General features: G+C 32.3%; 1 protein-coding gene across 1 annotated transcript; it reads left to right on the top strand.

Annotated features, from left to right (window-relative positions):
• Positions 1–3,809: 3,809 nt before the first annotated feature.
• LOC129797897 (uncharacterized) lies at positions 3,810–11,749 on the top strand. Its single transcript, XM_055840768.1, has 3 exons — positions 3,810–4,334; positions 7,130–7,313; positions 11,343–11,749. Exons 1-3 carry the CDS (start codon positions 4,175–4,177, stop codon positions 11,527–11,529), a joined length of 531 nt encoding a protein of 176 aa, XP_055696743.1. The 5' UTR covers positions 3,810–4,174; the 3' UTR covers positions 11,530–11,749.
• Positions 11,750–18,774: the final 7,025 nt, after the last annotated feature.

Below are 18,774 nucleotides of genomic sequence, written 5' to 3' on the forward strand. Positions count from 1 at the left end.
ATTTGGTTAAAAAATATTTAATTTTACATTTGTTTTATAATGGTTTTTTAGTACTATATTATTTATACATTTGTATAATTTAATAGTGTTACTTTTTGTTTACAATGTAACGTAGATGTAGGTGACTTTGGCCTCTGGGTGTGCCCCTGCTATTCGTAAGCCTTTCTTTAATTCTTGCACTGGTCAGGATGATTTTCATCGATCGGATCGGTGAAGACCATCCTTACGTGCAAGAATTAAAGAAAAGTTTACGAACAGAAGGAGGCAAAGTCACTACTTGAGCATATAGTCACCCCCATCTGCGATATTATAAGTCTAGAAAAATTACAATGTATCACATAAATTCATGCAATTTTGTGTTCTTTTAAACCCTTAAGTTATGACTCCTAAAATAACTGCAAATCCTTCAATCAATGAATTTGTGGTAGCTGACGACAAAGGGTAGTAAAAGTGGGTGTGATGATGATGGAATAGGCATTTATTGCAAGTCTCCATAACCACAGTGAATTGCATATAATATTTGTGTATGGGAATAATGATGTATTTTATTGGACAATCCGCACTCCGCAATGAACACAACTTGTGTTCCTGGAGGGTGTTGAGAATTCCTGGAGGGCTTGCAGAAATGGTCTCTCCAGTCAAATTGGACAAAAGCTGAAATGTATTTACTATGCTATTGCAATATTATCATGTGCATTTAACGTTTATTTATGCAATATAAACGCCAAAGTACTTTGGTTTGAGGTAAGTGATGCATCTGTGAATTGAGGAAAGCACCTTGAGGGATATATTCCACATAATACTCTAAACGACATACTTCCATTTAGAACATCTTTATGACGCTACACTAATTTATATACATAATAATGTCAATTTAAGTGACTTTGTCCATTTCGATTAAGTATGGCTTACGTGAGCTACGACACGATGTTGAACTTGTTTTTAGCGCATTTATCATGTAAATTTTTAGGCAAGTTTGTTCACACAACATTTCATTTATTTTGTATAAAATATTTTTGAACTTTTCACTTGTACTTCCTGTTTCAACTGGAGAGTTGTTTTTCAGGAATTTGAACATTTAGGAAAGCATTGTTAAGGTAATAAGTTGTCAATAAGTAATTTTATTTACAAATTTAATAAACGGACATTGGAAATAAATATTAAACTATAATAATACCTTAAATTTAAATAGCTGATAATTTTCAATTTTCTGTTTACAATATGATTTTTTATAGCTCTGTTTCAATCATTATTAAATGAGTAATTTAAGACCAATTGATTTAAATCAAAACAAAATAATGGAGGTACGAGACCGAGCATTCCGCCAAGTATTGTTACTTACTATTACTTTTAAATCCTTATTAGACCGGTATTCATTAAATCATAACAGAGAAGTGGGTCTGACTTAGATGCTTCAACATCTTCTTACAACCGTTTTGTTGAACGATTACTTTCAAAATTATGCCCTCCGGCTTTCATTTAGTTTAGAAGAAAGGTGGGATGATTGTGACATGCATGATGCTGAAGTATTCTACTCACTATCAATAGATAGGGGAGACTGGGGCAAAAAGTCTCAAAACGGATATTTTATTTTTTTTACGAGCTACTCGAGCGCTTCAAAAATTTCTAATTAGTGCAGTTTTATAGGAAATTTACCGCTCTACAACTTTGTGAAAGTAATTTTCCTCTATTTTGTAAGGAAATACGTTTATCGAGCCAATTTCTAAAAGGTAATTTTGTGACTATTCTCAAAATTGCTGGAAAAAATAGTACCAGACATGGGGTATTGTCATATTTTAATTCGCTTCATTACGGGCTTCCGTAAATTTGGAAAAATACCTAGAGGACATATTTTCATAGAAAATTTATTCATCTACACCTTTGTAAAACACCGTTTTCTCTGCGAGAAAAGTGAGAAAACGAGAAAAGCGCTTTTCAAGCTATTTTAGAAAAAAAACACACAAAAGACTGCAAATCGTTTGACCAATGCAAAAAAAAGCGGCGAGACATGATAATGACGCTTCTTTTCGCCGTGAGACATCAGAAATTGCTTCGCTTTTTTGTTACTTTTTGCTCTATACCTTTTGTTACTTTTTACCCCAAAGTGGCCATTTTTAATAAAAGGATTTCTGGAGAAAAGAACTTTTGTGAAATTCTAAAATAGATAGCGGATTCGTATTCAAAAAATCCGAATTATTTAGAAAATATTTTCCAGTGCATCAATTTTGGAAAATAAGTAGGTAATAATTGTTAGCTTCTGCAAGGAAAATATTTCAAAAATAGGGCTAAAAATTTTGATATATTTTATTTTCTAAATTCCTTGTTCGAATTCTAAGAAACTTACGACATTGAAGAAGGTCTATGGAGGCTATCTATCGAAAAAAATTTGAGTCGCTATCTTTTTTACCTTGGAAGATATTGAATTTTGAATTTTTCGATTTGTGACTTTTTGCCCCAGTCTCCCCTATTGATATCCTACGATTGAACTAAATGTTTAAAAAATATACTTAGTATATAAGGGATGTAAACCGAATAATTTAGATTGAACATAGTTTTTATACATTTTGGAAAATGACATGAAAAAAATTTAGAAGTATTCTACTTTACGAATTTCTGCTCTTAGCTATTGTCTCTATATGATTTTTAAGCCAAAAAATACAAACAATTTACTTTGGAAAGCTATTCATATTTTAAATATTTTGAGCTTTGTGAGTTTACCAACCAACATTACAATTAAATTTATGTAATTTGTAAATGAGACAAATTGCATTAATTACATGCACGCGTAATCATAATATTGCTCAAGCAAGAGTTACTGCAAATATTAGTATTACCGCCATTAAACCAAATATAATTAGGAGACTTGTCGTTTAATTATAGCAAATCGTAAACTAGTTTCTTTGTCAAAAATGTTCTCAGTACTTTCGGCATTGGAAGTGATTGATGCCACCTGGAGGAATAATAGACGAATAGTAATTTAAAATTTATCTGGCTGTGAAAGTATGTAATTCTATTTAGCATTGAAGTTGGGAGTTTTTTTTTTGGCGACTTGTTAATTAATGACATAGCATATTTTTAAATGTCCAACTCACTTAAGATGTTTATTATTTCTATAGAATTTCCTAATGTGAAAGGTTGAATAACATGTTCACGATGGATGGAGATGTGGATCTTACCAATGGGTTGTTCGATGAATTCAAATGATTTTCCGAAAAAAGCATTCTTCAAAAATAGATAGCAATTTCTAACATGATTTATGACCAATTGTATTAAGTCAGGACGATGTCTGAATAATTGTCCATTTATTTATATGCTCTACACTCTCTGCAAGAGAATTTGAATCTTTAATCCAGAGTTTACGTCAGAATAATCTGAATTGCTTGTTCTACAGGTGGGAGAGTTCTATCATTGGCAATACGGAGCAAGGTAAGATAAATACGAGTGTTTTTTATTAATCCATGAGTAGAGGGGATTGATATGGAAATTTTTTGGTACAAAAATAGATAGATAGTCGTTGTATTGATGAGGCCACTCTCTGAAGCACCCAGAACAACAAATATGTCCAGTGTGGGGAGTTTGTATTGTGTTTTACGTGCACAGAGAGCGAAAAACCAAAATCCCACCTTCTCCAGGTGAGCTGTGGAGTCTTTTTCGTGCACCTTCAGTCGATCGTGAGCACTCCGATTGATCGTTTGTCTTGAGGTTTCTCCTCTGTGATCACGAAAATTACACGCTATTGTGAAACTTACGAAATAATTCCTGTGAAAGTGAACATTGTGCGCGGGTGGAGTGTCTGAAGATGCAATTTCTATTATCTTCCCACCTGAAATAAATATTCACAAAAAAAACCAGTTACTTTTCCTCATATAGCGTTCAGTTTTCCACAAAAGACTGAAGATACTTGACCTATACAGTGTATTGTGTTGTGAAAATTTCTCAAGGACTGTGACTTATTCTTTACTTGTGTATTTGCCATCTATTCAACACTGTGAAGGTTCACTCTCAATTTTCTTCTTGCAACAACGACATTCAAAACACTCAGTTTAAGTGAATAAGATCTAGTTCTGAAATCTATCGAAACGGATCTATATTTGCTCAAGTTCTTCAATGCATTTGCGGTGGATTGTTGAGATATTTTAGTGTGATTGAGACTGGTTTTTGCATAAAGAACGATATGGAAGCTGCTTGGAGATTTCGAATAATGCTGCTAATGGCATTTGCTGTGATTCTTTTTGGAGATTTTCTAGGATATGGTAGTGTCAAAAGTGATCGAGCCCCCACTAGAAATCCATCCAATCTCAGGGATGACGATGCAGATTTACACATTGTTGATGGTAAGGAACAAATTTTAAAAAAGTAAATTTAATTTCTTTTTTATATAATAAAAAATTTAGAAAGAGATATAAAGATAATAAAGATATGAAGATTAAGAAAACAATGTAGTGGAGTCGGAGAACATAAATCTTAGTTTTATATTTCTAAATCGATCTTTAAGGTAAGTGTGCCAAATTTCGGCGTAGTTGCATGCAAGCGTCAAAGTCTCAAGTTTGAAATGTAATATTTTAAATACAAATTGATTTTTTTATTCTTTCTTTTGTAAGAGTGTTGCTTGGAACCTTTTAAATAGTTTACCGTCTTTATTTACTCTAAAATCATTCTTAATACATTTTAAAATGAATAAAAATGTAGACATAGCTTTGGTACCCTATTTCGGCCACCTTCATTCTCATACCCTTCGGGAATTCTTCCAATATCTTTTTCACGTCATCTCGTTTGTCGAAGCTACATTTTTTGTTATTCTTTTCTATTGTATAATCTCTAGAGTACGTAAAATCTAAAAGTTCATGGAAATTCTAGGAACAAAAAGGTAGCCGAAATTGCAAGCTGGTCGGAATTTGGCACACATACCCTAATCAATCTCCGATTCATATATTTGCCTCAATTTTACTGCTCGAACTCAAAAAGGAGCAGTAAATGTGATCAGTTTATGTTACCGGACTAGAGATCAAACAGAAAGAGATATCGACTTCCGGTCTTCAGTGGCCCCCACCCTGTAAAAAAAACTTGTCTCCGAATATTTTTTTTCCTGATTCATCCCTTACTTCCCACTCTCATAAACTCCACAAAAAATTAATAGTTTTCTCAAAATAGCTCTAACGAAGTCTAAGTTATATCAGTAGTAGGATCATTTTCTCTATCGGTTTTGTTGAATTTGGATTTTTAGAAAGCTCTTGAAATTTTGAACCCGACAGGATGTGGCTCAACCAGGAGTGAAACGCTAAACTATTCGTAAATTATATTTTTTTTGAAATTTCTTATTTTGGAAAAGTTTATATATTTTTTCATCTCTAAAATTTTCTAAAGAAAAGCCTAATTTTGAAGAATCTTGCATCTTCAGAACAAATCGGATTATATCATGAAGTTTAATTTATTATGATGTAAAATTTTAACTATTTGTTTCAATTGCACTTTTGTTCAAATTTCTCTTAGAAAGTTTAATATCTTCCTTTTTTTTTTACTATTTCACAGTTTTAAAAAATTTTGTAAATATTAATAAATTAATTATAAATAAATTAATTATTATTCTAAATAAATTGTGTTACACAATGTTTGTCAAGTAGTATTGTAACTAAAATTTAATTTACGAGTACAAAGCAGTTTCAAAATCTTTAAATTTTCAAAATCAATTTGAAGATATAGGGGGAAGTAGGGCAATTTTAAATTGGGGCACTTATGAGATAGGGCTATATTATATCGTTGTAAGGTACAGTTCCATTTAGGTTTAGGAGAAAAATGTTCTGTTTCAAAAGTGCCCCAAACTCAAAGGTACCCCACTTCCCCCTACTTCATTTGAGATACCTTCACAAACTTCTCCAACTTCGATTGATACAAATTTTGTTTTTGGAATAACATGAATAAAATCTATGTATCACAAAGTCTTTCAGGTGTTAAAGCTTCTTTTATTTAGATAGGAATGTAGCTTGGTTTCACATTTTTAATTAAATTACTTTAATATGTAAATAATTATGTTTTATTTCAAGGTTTCACAAAATATTGACTTTAGTTCTTTAACCGGTATCAAGATCAAAATCAAGAAATTTTCAATACATTTGTATTCAGAAAGTCAGACAAATAATTTATAATTTTGGAATTCAGATATTCAATCGAAAGCCTCGGAAACTTAAAAAATTTAAATCTTGGAATGTTTTATCAATGCTTAAGATAATATTTATTTCTGCTTCTTCTGTTTGTTTTTAACACTTTTATAAACAGTCTTAAACCATTCTAAAAATTGTATAATTTAGAAATAACATTTGTAAGTGTTGGTTAACTTCTGAAAAATGTTTTCTATGAGTGTAAAGTGTAAATTTCAGTTCCCACAAATTTTTTTTCAGGAAAATTACCTTTCATGTCTGATTAGTGCAATTTTTCTCAATATCTCAATATACCAATTAATAAATTTCTCAGATTTCAGTCAATGAAAAATTCTTGTGAAACTGTTCATTGTTTTAATTGCCTCAATCCTAGAGTCTGCAATTGTATTCATTAATCCCATCGTGATTTTTTTTCGTGAAGCTTCACAAACACAATTTAATAATACCGTCTGAGAGTTGGAGAATGATAAAATTTCAATGTCGGACAGTTTTAGTATAAATTCCGTGTTTATTGTCCCATACTTTACACGTCACCATAGACTCGTCCCAGTCGCTGTTGCTAAATAGCGACAGAGAATAGCGATTTGTCCGATATATAGTTTATTGATATGGTATTTTTTTTAGAATAATTTACGAAGTGGTAAAAGCCAAGGTTAGATATCAGTCATTGGCAATTTTACCTCAGATTTCTTTTTCTATTTTTACGCACCTTGCACCAAGTGCAATGATTTTTTCAAGTTAATTGCACTTTTCGTTTCACGATACTTTGCATTGGATTAAATGTGGTGCGGTGTACATGGATGAGATTGATGTGTGGGGCCGAGAGTGACCTCCGTGAATGTCAGTTACCTCGGCTGGAAGTGAATCTGAGAGAGACTGGTTTTTCATCTGCATCAATTCACTCACCATAGTCACTTCCTTCGAGTTCTTGAGTGGTTTCTCATGACATTGTTTTGCTGTGTCTTCCGTTGCAGGAACAGCTCTCAACATCCTGGAAAGCTCCCCTGAGACCCATACAGCTGCCACGTATCAGATCTCAAAGAGGAAACTGACTCAAACCCTCAGAGAATCCTGTTTGCCCAAGATGCTGTGTGAGATGGCAGCAAGGCCCAGTTACAATTTGAGCGACAGGGAGCGTGATCTCCTGACTCTGATAAAGTAAGAAATGCTCTTGATGGGGTATTCACTCATGCCAAAGAAAATGCCATGGAAGTGTTATTTATGACACTTGTCTTTAGTGCACAATAACATAATCACTTTCACTATTCTCCACGTCGAATGATCACATAATACGCGAGTGTTTTGTGTAATATAAAAGCGAGATTACGTCTCTATGTACCTTCGGAAGTATACATTATGTGAATTATTTTCATCAACAACTTCGTGGTGACTTTCTTTGGCCAGTGCCGAACTTAACTACCAAATATTTTGGCTATTATTTATAAAAGCGTAAGGTTTTTGAAAATGCCCTTAAGCAGTTCTTATTTACATACATAAAATGATCAAGTTATGTTTGTCGTTTAACCGTATTTAATCACTGTTTTCACGATGCATTCCTAAATTTTATATAGAAAAATATACTTTTGACAAACTTTTAGTAAACAGTATCACGAACCAATTTATAAATTTGGTAATTTTAAAGCTCTTTCAATTCTAGGCTAGACTTGAAAGTCTCAGCATTCAAAAAATAAGCCACACCCTAAATTAAAATGTATGGAACTTTCAGAATCCCAGAACTTTCAGAAACCTCTTGAAAAAGGTTATAAAGATGAATTGGAAAGCATCTGAACTTAACGAAAACATTGAATTTGTAAACTCGAACCCTTTTGATAGCTTTAAATAGTCAGATATTATTTTCTTACGAATTACCACCAGTGACCCACCGGCCATAAAAAGTTTAATGCGATCAAAATTCGTTGCTAAGTCATCATCATTTTCAAAATGCAAACCACTTTATACCGCTTAACCCTATTGGGATTGCGGGCCTAACGGCGTTATCACACTTGCACATTAAAATTTTAATGTGATTCACATTAATTTTCACTTGTGAGCGTCCAAATATGTTATTTGTGTCTTGGAGTCATTTAATATTTGGGGTTTTTCTATTTATTGATAAAGAAGTGGACTTGGCCTCCAAAAATAAGTTTAAATTTACCTAAAGCATAAATATTTTCACATTAAAATATTAAAGAGAAAATCGCATTAATTTTTCGCATTAATGCTACACCCAGCGAAATTTAATTAAGAAGTTTGCATAAAGTGGGTGGTGTGGGTCGTGTGTAGATCCGATCAGCCTAAAATTTTTTTGTACAATATAGGTCTATATAACAACTTTTTCTATGGTAGTAAGCCGCGCTCACTACCATTCGTGCGTGCACGAGAACCATTTTTTAAAAAATTTGGTCAAAACCGGCGCGAAAATTAATTATGTTGGTCATTAATTTTTTAATAAAAACCTAAAAAAATTAAAAATATATTATTTTTATATTCTATGCGGTCGTTTTAATTCAAAATAACACACTAGAAGCTTATTTGTAATCCTGACATATAGTTTTTGAAGCGGCCCTGCAGTAATTACCTTCCACACCCATTTTATGGCAGTTTCAGCGCTAAAGTCAAACTGTACTGACAGCAGCTCTCAAAAAATTACCTAGATAGTATCACATACAAGTTTTTATAATGGATTTAACCCCGAAAAGAGCGCTGATTAGTCAAGAACCTTTAATTCCTTTTCAAAAAACCATTGTAAAACTCGTTGTTTTCTTGAAAGATCACATTTTTAAGGGGCTAGGTCTGAATAAATGGGATCAGTAGGATCACAAATCAAAGGTCTTAACACCAAGAAGCATTTACATCAAATTTTGGCTACATTTAATAACTTTAAGTGTGGAAAACCACCGGAGAAACCTATCTTAAAAAACATCAAAAAATTGTTCGGTGTACATTGTCTGAAAGGAACACTTAAATGAGTTTGGAGTGTAAGGACGTTACTTTTTCGGAAGAAGAAAGGTTTATTCTATATGGTATTGATGAACTAATAAAATATTTACAGTATAAGTGGCAGAAAAGTCACTTATTGATGATTAGAAATTTTGGCGATGAAAGTATCATGATAGAGGCGTCCTTTTTGTACTACAGAAAGATACCCAAAATCTGGATTTCCGGTAAAAAGTTAGCAGAGATCTATAAGAATCTTTTAAAGATCATACTGACCTCGGTGATTCAGAGCTAGACCCTTCAAAATGTGATCTTTTAAGAAAACAAAACTTTTAATAACGTTTTTATATAAGAAGGAATTAAAGATTCTTGACTAATCAGCGCTCTTTTCGGGTTTAAATCCATTATAAAAACCTGTAAGTGATACTATCCAGTAAAATTTTTAAGAGCTGCTATCAATACAATCCGACTTTAGCGCTGAAACTGCCATAAAATGGGTGTGGAAGGTAATTACTGCAGGGCCGCTTCAAAAACTATATGTCAGCATTACAAATCGCTTCTAGTCTGTTATTTTGAATTAAAACAACCGCATAGAATATAAAAATAATACATTTTTAAATTTTTATTAGGTTTTTATCAAAAAATTAATGACCAACATAATTAATTTTCCCGCCGGTTTTGACCAAATTTGTATAAAATGATTCTCGTGCACGCACGAATGGTAGTGAGCGCGGCTCACTACCATAGAAAAAGTTGTTATATAGACCTATATTGTACAAAAAAATTTTAGGCTGATCGGATCTACACACAACCCACACCACCCAATTTATGCAAACTTCTTAATTAAATTTCGCTGGGTGTATAAATCACTTTCTACATCAGTCTACCTTTTTATCAACAAATAGATCAAATTTTGAATATAAAATGATTCAAACACACAAATTACACATTTGGACTCTCAACAGCGACAATTAATGTGAATCATATTAAAATTTTAATGTGCAAGTGTGATAACACAGTAAGACATTCAGATTAACATCCACGCCTGTAGATCCTCCGTCACTTTAGTAAGATGTTCGTGTTCGATCCCAAGGCTCTCCTAGACAAAATCCTGAATTTGATTCAGGCACCTTGTCCTAGGTCTACCTCGAGATCGAGGCCCTTTACAATGGCTTACATAGCTTTTGGTTGCTAATTAATTATTTATATTAGGAAGTTATTAAGTGCTGTGAATTAGGAAAAGAATCGTTCTAATTAAGATTAAACGTTTCGCTAAGTTTTTTTTCCATCTTGTCATTTATTTTATAGTCATTTATTTACCGATTAAAGCACACATGATTTCACGCTTTCCTTAAAATTACTCAGGAGTTATACAATTAAATTTTGTGGTACAAGTAAATTACCGGTTCGTAATTGTTTCAAAGTTATGGAGGAAATATACTTTTATTCCCGAGTTCGAGCTTTCTGCAGTTTTTTTTTACTAAATGAGCGTGCTTTTGAGTTGGTTTCACGGGCTATTAAACCGGTTATGAATCTATATAATAGGATTTGTTAAAAAAAACAATTCTACTACTTTTATGAATTTTTATGGGAAACTTGTAAAAAATTTTTGGTAATAAAATGACTCATCACAAAAAGGACTTCAAGAAATATTCGAACTCGTAAGCATGTGACTTTTATTTACATGGCTTGGACTTTTAAAAAAATTTATAACTTTGAAAAGCCGTAATTAGTTTGGTCTCTAGAGATCACGAGTTTAAGTTACGATCACTTGCCATAATTTTATCAAGTAATTTTTAAAATTTTAAATAATTTCACTTTAAATAGGACATTAAAAGGGGTGTGGTCTACTTCTCTTTTATTATTTTTTCATTTTATTAAGCATGACCTTATAAATTAATTAAAAATTGAATTTATGTAAGTTTTGTAACTTTACAGTGTCATTGATGTGTTCGTATTAAATATTGAAAAAGCCGAAAAAGCAGAGTAGACTTTAGTTGCACATAATTTTTAAGAGGGTGTGGTTTATATTTATTTATAGGTGGAGCTTATTTCGTAATTTCCCCTATCAATGTATAGGCAGAAACATTAATTTTTTTTAAAGGGCAATTTTTGACGAAAATTGCTTCTAGTTTGTAGAGACGTCATAAGTCAAATGCTTTTAGAACAAAATGTATAATTAAAAGAAGCATTGTGATATAAAGAAATTATTTTACCATAATTTTTAGACAAAATGCTTTTTTGTTGCAGATCAACAACACTCACCCTGGCCATGGCCGTAGCCCCAACTCGATGGCATTTTGCTGCTCATATGGGCCAACTTCTGAGATCTGGAGATTCTCTCTCGGGCACCATTGGGTGCTCTCAACTCTGGCCACAGTGTCCATTTAGTTCGCAGAAACTGATGCAATTGAGCTCAAAAGTGTCACTCAAATAGATGCCAATATCGAATTAATTTTACGAAACTCTTGTGATCTTGTATGAATAATGAATGATCTAGTCTTATGAGGAAACTTTCATTCATGCAAATTTGTTGATATATTTTGACGATATTTTTGTTACTTTTAGAAGTGGATTTAACTTAGGATGTAATATTTTGTAATGGATACTTTTGTTACACAATAAGACGGCTCAATAAATTGTGTTATTGTACTTTATTCGCCAGAAATCTTCATGTAGTGAAATTATTTCAGAAAAGGGCTAAAGCACAACTGGTTTTCAGCGCTATTTTTAAAGCCTCGGGTGCAACAAAAGAAAGAACTTGGTCTTTTTGGTCAATTTTCACGCAATTGCATAATTGCAATTATTGATTGAGTCACTGTTGTCCAACGTAAATACCAAAGCTGAATGACTGAATTAAATTATGAATTGCAAGATGCCATAAAGGTGCAAAAAGCATTTCTCAATGATTGATTGCTGGAGAAAAGCTCCTCTTTTGGCTGGCATATTAATTTATTTTCACTTCAGCTGAATAGAGGACTTCAATAAGACTTTGTAACATTTGTATTGTGATTGGATATGACATTTGAGGAAGCATCACTTAATTGCAAATTTATCTTTGAAATAGTAATTTATTTTTGAAATATTGCAATTAGGCATAATGTCAGACTTTGAGTTTATTATTGAATTGGAATGGAATTTTTATTTACCTATTGGGACAGTAATTGGAGAATTATTTATTTAGCCCTCTATCAGGTAAGACCGGTAAGACTATTTCAAGACGGTCTTCATAAAAATCACATTTACAGCGACAATAATGGTTTTATTTATTTAAAAGTCCTATAGTGTCCTCGGTAATAGTCTTTCAGACATCTCTTGAAAGTTTGAACTCATTTTGACTCTTCGTTTAGTTGCTATCCCCAGTTTCATGTGACAGGTCAAAGAAAAAGCAGCAAAAAATATTTATGCAAAAAAACTCATTTGCAATTTCCATAATAATACCGATTTAAAGTTATCTGATTAAAATAAATTCATTTTTTACAGAAAGATATGTCGTTCTACTTTGTGTATTTTATTTTAAAAAAATTGAAAAAAGTAAAAATGTCAATTTTAGAAGCAAAAAGTGTTTCAAATTTTTATTTAATATTTTCTCACCCAGCGCCTAAATTAAAATAGATAATAAAGAATGGATGGTACTTTCCACTTTATTGGGTCATAATTATCATAGAAACACTTTCTTACAATTTTTTTCGCGTATTAAAGAAAACACTGTTAGAGGTTAAGGAGAAGATATGTAAGAAACTTAGCAGTTAGGGAAGTACTTTATGAAGTATTTTACCCATTTTACAAAATAAGCAGTGAAAAACAAAATTCGATCAGCAAGGAAAAAATCAAATTTTAAAAGTGTTCTATTTGGATCTTTATGGCGTCCACGTATTTTTCTTCAAATCAGGAAGATTTCATGAAATCGCAATTCTTACTTTAAACATCACAACAAATTCATTTTAGCTCAATAGAATTTGGAGTGCGAAAAAATTAGACAGACATATGCAAAACGTGTTAGAGAAAGAAGAAGATGTGAATTTTGATTTCATAAATTTTTTTTGATCTAAAAGGTGTGCCAGAGCCATTAAACCTCCAAAACACTTTTTAAATCGGTAAAATTTAATGAAATCAAAATTCACATCCCTTACATTCTCAAACGTTTTGTATATAACCATCTCACTCTTTTGTACTCAAAATTCGATTGAACTAAATTTAATTTGATGTGATGTTTAAAATAAGAAGAAGAGTTCGAGAATGTTGGATAGGCATATACAGAACATTTGAGAATGTAAGGGTTGCTAATTTGGATTACATTGATGGGAATCGTCCTGATTTAAAAGGCGTGCGAGAGCCATTATAATGCAGTAAAAATTACATTGAATTTTTTTTTAAAGATTTTTATTTTTTCTGCAACTATATTAAAAAAAAATTATACGGTAAAGTGATGCAAGTTGGACAATGGTACAATTTGGACAGGGCTTTTTGTCTTGATAAATTTAGTACTTCATTTTTATTTGTATATTTTTAATGCTTTAGTTTTATAATTTGGTTCCATGTGCTTAAAAACAAATTTTGTACTGTATTTATGAAGAAAAAAGCCAAGTCCAACTTGTACCGGCGAATTTTCCAACTTGTAACACTAATTCCAAATTATATCACTTTATTCTACATAAATAAGACATTTTTTCTTTAAGTTTACTGACAGAATTTAATGTTTTTACTACTTAAATTATTTCTCATTGCTCATTTATTTTTTGAGTATTTGTGGTAAGTAACATTGAATTTCAAATTCTAAATCATAAATTTTTGAATAATTTTCAAAGAAAATATCAAGAGGTGAACCATCTTTACATCTCAAGTATGACCTCATATTAACAATTAATAATTTATTTATCGTAAAACATAGGAATTTTTTAATATTCACTTTTTATTTTTTATCGAATGGAGCCTTATCCTTGATATGGTTTTTGGACACAAAGTTATAGGAAGTCAACGTGAAAATAAATCAAAAGATATCACGGAGAAAAGGTTTGTTTGTACTTTACTTAAAAAGCTTCGAAGGTAAATTGTCTCATTACTCTTTCATTGTAATTTAATTACAAGATAGCCTTATACCTTTATTTCAGCATTTCAAGTTCAAGAGATTATTAAAGAAGTGTGTAACTTTTTTTCTATTAGTCAACTTTTAATAAACATCAAAATAAGAGGATATTTTTGAATTTATTTGAAATAAAGGATGATTACAGACATTATTAGACCCAAAAAGTCATAAAATACGCGTAGCGAGAAATATTAAATTTGGATTATAAAAATAAATCGCTAGAAGAAATTAGCTGTAAAAACACTTAAAGCAAGTGGCAACAAATTTCCTTCTTATAAAGAATCGTTTGAGAAGAGATTTGCCCAAGGGCTTAAATATAAGCTTTATAAGTAATTAGAGTAGCTCGAGTTCCTGATTCCCCAAAAAAAATATATGGGTTCCCCGTGAGTTGCCTAAGAAATGTATTAGTTCCTCGGGTTCACTAAAAAAAGCATATGCGTTTCCCGTGTGTTCCCTGAAAAATACATGGGTTCTCCGAGTTCCCCGAGAGTTCCCTGATAATGCATATTTTTCCGGGTTCCCCAGGTTCTTTGAGCGTGTCCTGAAACATATATGGGTTCCATGGTAGTTCCCTGAAAAATGTATGGCTCCCGAGGTTCCCTAAGTTTCCCGAGTTCCCTGTGGGTTCCCTAGCCAGATTGGTTCGAGTTTCCCGAAATTAGTTACAACTTGGATTTTTCACACAAAGGAAAAGATTTTATAAGGTATTTTAGAATACATATCGGAATCCAAATTTAGCGAATTTTACCTTAACTCTTTCCGGACCACAACATATCCAGCGAACGAATTTCAGTAAAACTCACTTTATTGTAAGTCTTACTGGTCAAATATGATACTTTTGTAGAGAAAGAATTTTCTCCGCCTCTGGGAAATTGGAAAACTCATGGGAACTCTAGTCCCCTAAAGAACGCAAAGGATACAAACTTGGGCAAACTTCAATTTTCCAAAATCCAATAATATCAATTTTGTGAATTATTTTTGCATGTCAAATGACTCCTTAAGGAAAAATTATTTTTCAAATTTATGTAATCTGTAATTGTTAGTTATCATACTTATTGACCCCGAGAGATTTTTCCTTATTCGGGTCTAGAAATATCAAAAAAGTCACAATATCTGAAAGGAAGCAGAAAATCGAAAATTCACGATTTTTGAACAAGAATATCTTAGCTCAGGAGTTAATTAGGATCCTGCAAAAAATATCCTAGATTTGGACATCCTTATAGTTTGTAATCATCCACAAGAATCGGATTTTTATCGATTCTAAATAGTCCAAAAAATTCTTTTTTTCCATGGGTACCCAGAGTCCCAAAGGAGACGAAAGAGTTAAAAGCAAAAAAAGCTTTTCTCAGTAATTTTTTTTATATCACGAAAAAATTCAATGTATTATCCACTTTTCTAAACTCGAGACATTTAATTCTGACCAACTTCTTATTGTAGTTTAAAAGGAATTATTTTTTAACCACAATATGATAAAGTGGAAAAGTGATAATAACATATATAAAATTACTAAAATCTTTTACAAGGAGTTCGTCTTTCATCTGATTGAAAACAGAAGACAATTTTTTGGTAATTTTATTATTCATTTTTTTCCAGCATAGTCAATGCCAAATTGTGCCATTTAATTGTTCCAATTGTTCCATTCATTTTGATATTTTAATTAAAGTGTGAAAAACATCATTTGATCACATTCCTTTTTTCAAATATAGTCTGATGATAATTTTATTTATTTAAGTGTAAAATTTTGAAGATTTGGAAGGTCTTTTGTAGCGATGTGATTTTGTAGCTTTCGAGGCTGGTCAATAAATTAGATATTGAGTTACAACAAGGGTTAATTGTTCAAAATCAAAACATATTTATGATATTTCTTTTTGCGATGAAAAGTTATGATGATCAATCTCACGATCGTATAACAGTTTTATAAGTCCAGCCACAATTCTGCCTAATTTCAGGCTAAAACCTTTTTTAAACTTGACTGTTAAATAGATTGAACAAGAGCGATAAAAATGCACGTTTTCTCTTTCAACGCAAAAATTGTGTCATTGAGCAGTCTTGCTCAAAGATCTCATTGAAAGTGATAAAAGCCATATATATTTTATTGTTTCTGAAGAAATTTCCGTAAATCACAAAGTGGCGCTTTCTTCGGTTAAAAGAGATGAAAGATGAGTGAAATTAGTAGAAACTGTGAAATTTTTGTATTTTGTTGGCACATTAATAAATTATAAAACAACAATCATAATAAATCCAGGTGCTATTTTAATTATAAAAGAGTGATTTAGAGGCAGTAAATGGAGTTGATTTCACGTTTTCTTCCGACCACATTAGTTTTTCTCTTTTGATATTCTCTGCGATGGAAGGTTGTTCTGCGGGAGTTGCATAACCGAAAGTGACTTCAATTACTTCATCTTGCAGTGGTATTGTGTGCAATGGCTTGGATGATTTTCTGTCTGGGGATTCACCTGGGCGAGATGTTGGGCGAAAGTGGAGGGAGTTCTTGTCCATTGCATGTGTGCCTCGTTACTTACTGCTAATATTTGTAAAACATTACGTTGCATGCTTGACTGGTGTTCCACTCTCTACCACGTGGGGATTCCTCCTTGTCGTCGGTCAATTTTCATAGGCTGTCTGTAAAAAAAAGCATTTAAAAAATCATTGGACTCTGGTTGTAAATCAAAACAGATTTTCCAGTACTATGATTTTAACCTTCCTAGATCGCATGCATTTTGTTCCTGTTGGCTCAGGAAAATAAGCATGCAAACATTTTCGCTTCCTGGCAGAAAGAAATGCACTTTTTCCCCTTAACATTAAACCTGAGAGATAATCGACGGAATTATTCATTAAACCGTGAAAATACTTAGCTTAATCGATACATAAACAACTCGCGTTTACATCTGCTTATGATACGTGCAATTTGAGGAAATATCACTCGTCTCTTTGGCTGCATCAGGAAGTTTTCACTTTCCTTTGCAGCATCTTGTTGCTGCATGATGTTGCTGCAAGCCACGGAAATCCATTTGATCTACATTCAATCATTTTCTTTGACCCAACGTGGAATACATAATCGGCATTCCTCCAAGATGCACTCATACAAGACTGGATACCTAGAAGAATAACCCTGTATCATGAATTCCAACGACAAACAACACATAACTATCTTTGAGTGACGACGTAACAGTTACCAAAAGGCCTCGTCCAATGCACGTCGCGTTAACTTTCACTTGCTGTATGCTCCAAAACTTCACCATATGGAAGAAGTTTGTAGAGCAGAGTATGGAGGCTTCGCAGACTGCTCAAACAATTTGGAGTTTAAATTCAGAATTGATCAGTAGCTTTTTCAAATAGTATATAGGTATTAAACTAAATGTTAAATATATTTTGTTAACTTTATCTTTGCTTTATTTTAATTTGATCCTTAAAGAATAATTAGTTATTGCACTCAATTTTCCGATAAATTTTTAATTTTTCAAATCGTCATTTAAAAGCTAATTGGTATTCACTACTACTTCAAGATCTTAAATTTTAAATTATCATTCTGTTTCAAAATTGAAATTCACAAAGTTCTTAATAGAAATTTCAGTTGTCTGTAATTTTATTAAGGTATTTTATTAACTGGTTAAATCAGTGCAATGGGTGGAGCTGTTTTGGGGTCTAAAGTTTTCTTTAAAGATTCATTTGCTAAATGTTTATGTACTATAATCAATCTTTGTAATGCAGAATAATTCACGTAGGGGGAAATAGGGCACCTTTGAATCGGGGCATCTTTAAAATTGGGCTTTTTTCTTCCTCTTTTAAATGAAACTAATTTAAATGATTCATTTTCAGATCTAAGTTACATCTTGGTGAACCTAGCTTTGCGGAATGCTCGATCTCATGAGATAGAGCTCTCCGTGAATTAGTTTTTCGCATGATCTTCTGGTGCTTACTGGTCTACTAGAGATCAAAAAATCGGTATTTAACTGATTCATTCCCGATGAAGACCGATGCACCCGTATTCGAAATTTCAATACATTTCCAAAAAATCCAATTTAACCAAATCGGTTGAAAAATCGGCCTGGTTGATCTTTGACAAAATGGGGAATTTTCCGGTCATAGATATGTTTGGATAAAATGTTCGCCTGGACTACATCTAAAACATATTCGAAAATTATTGAAAAGGTTTCGGCTTCGGCCAATTTTGAGAAAAACCGAAAAAACATGGTTTTTGAGGGGATTGAGGGATATAGGGAAAACTGGAAAAAGACCGTTCGAAATCATGTCCACTTATGGGGGGTCATCGAAGACCGAAAGTCGATATCTCTTACCGTCTGGTCTCTAGCTCGGGAACAAACTTAAGGCCAAGAAAAAAATTGAAAATTATTCAAAAATCGGTACTAAATCGGTTCATTACCGATGAAGACTGATGCAGCCGGCTCGTTTGAAAAATGGACACTCCAAAGTAGTTGAACTTTGACCTTAAATAATTCAAAATGGGTATATATATGGGCAGGGGGGTGACATTAGCTCTGAAAAATGCGACCAGTTTTAATGTAATTTTTTCCCTGTTTTCGTACACATTTCACGAGATATCTCCAAAACTACGTAGGTTGCCAATTTAGGGTT

The sequence above is a fragment of the Phlebotomus papatasi genome, chromosome 1 (assembly GCF_024763615.1).
Source record: "Phlebotomus papatasi isolate M1 chromosome 1, Ppap_2.1, whole genome shotgun sequence".
Lineage (NCBI taxonomy): Eukaryota > Metazoa > Arthropoda > Insecta > Diptera > Psychodidae > Phlebotomus > Phlebotomus papatasi.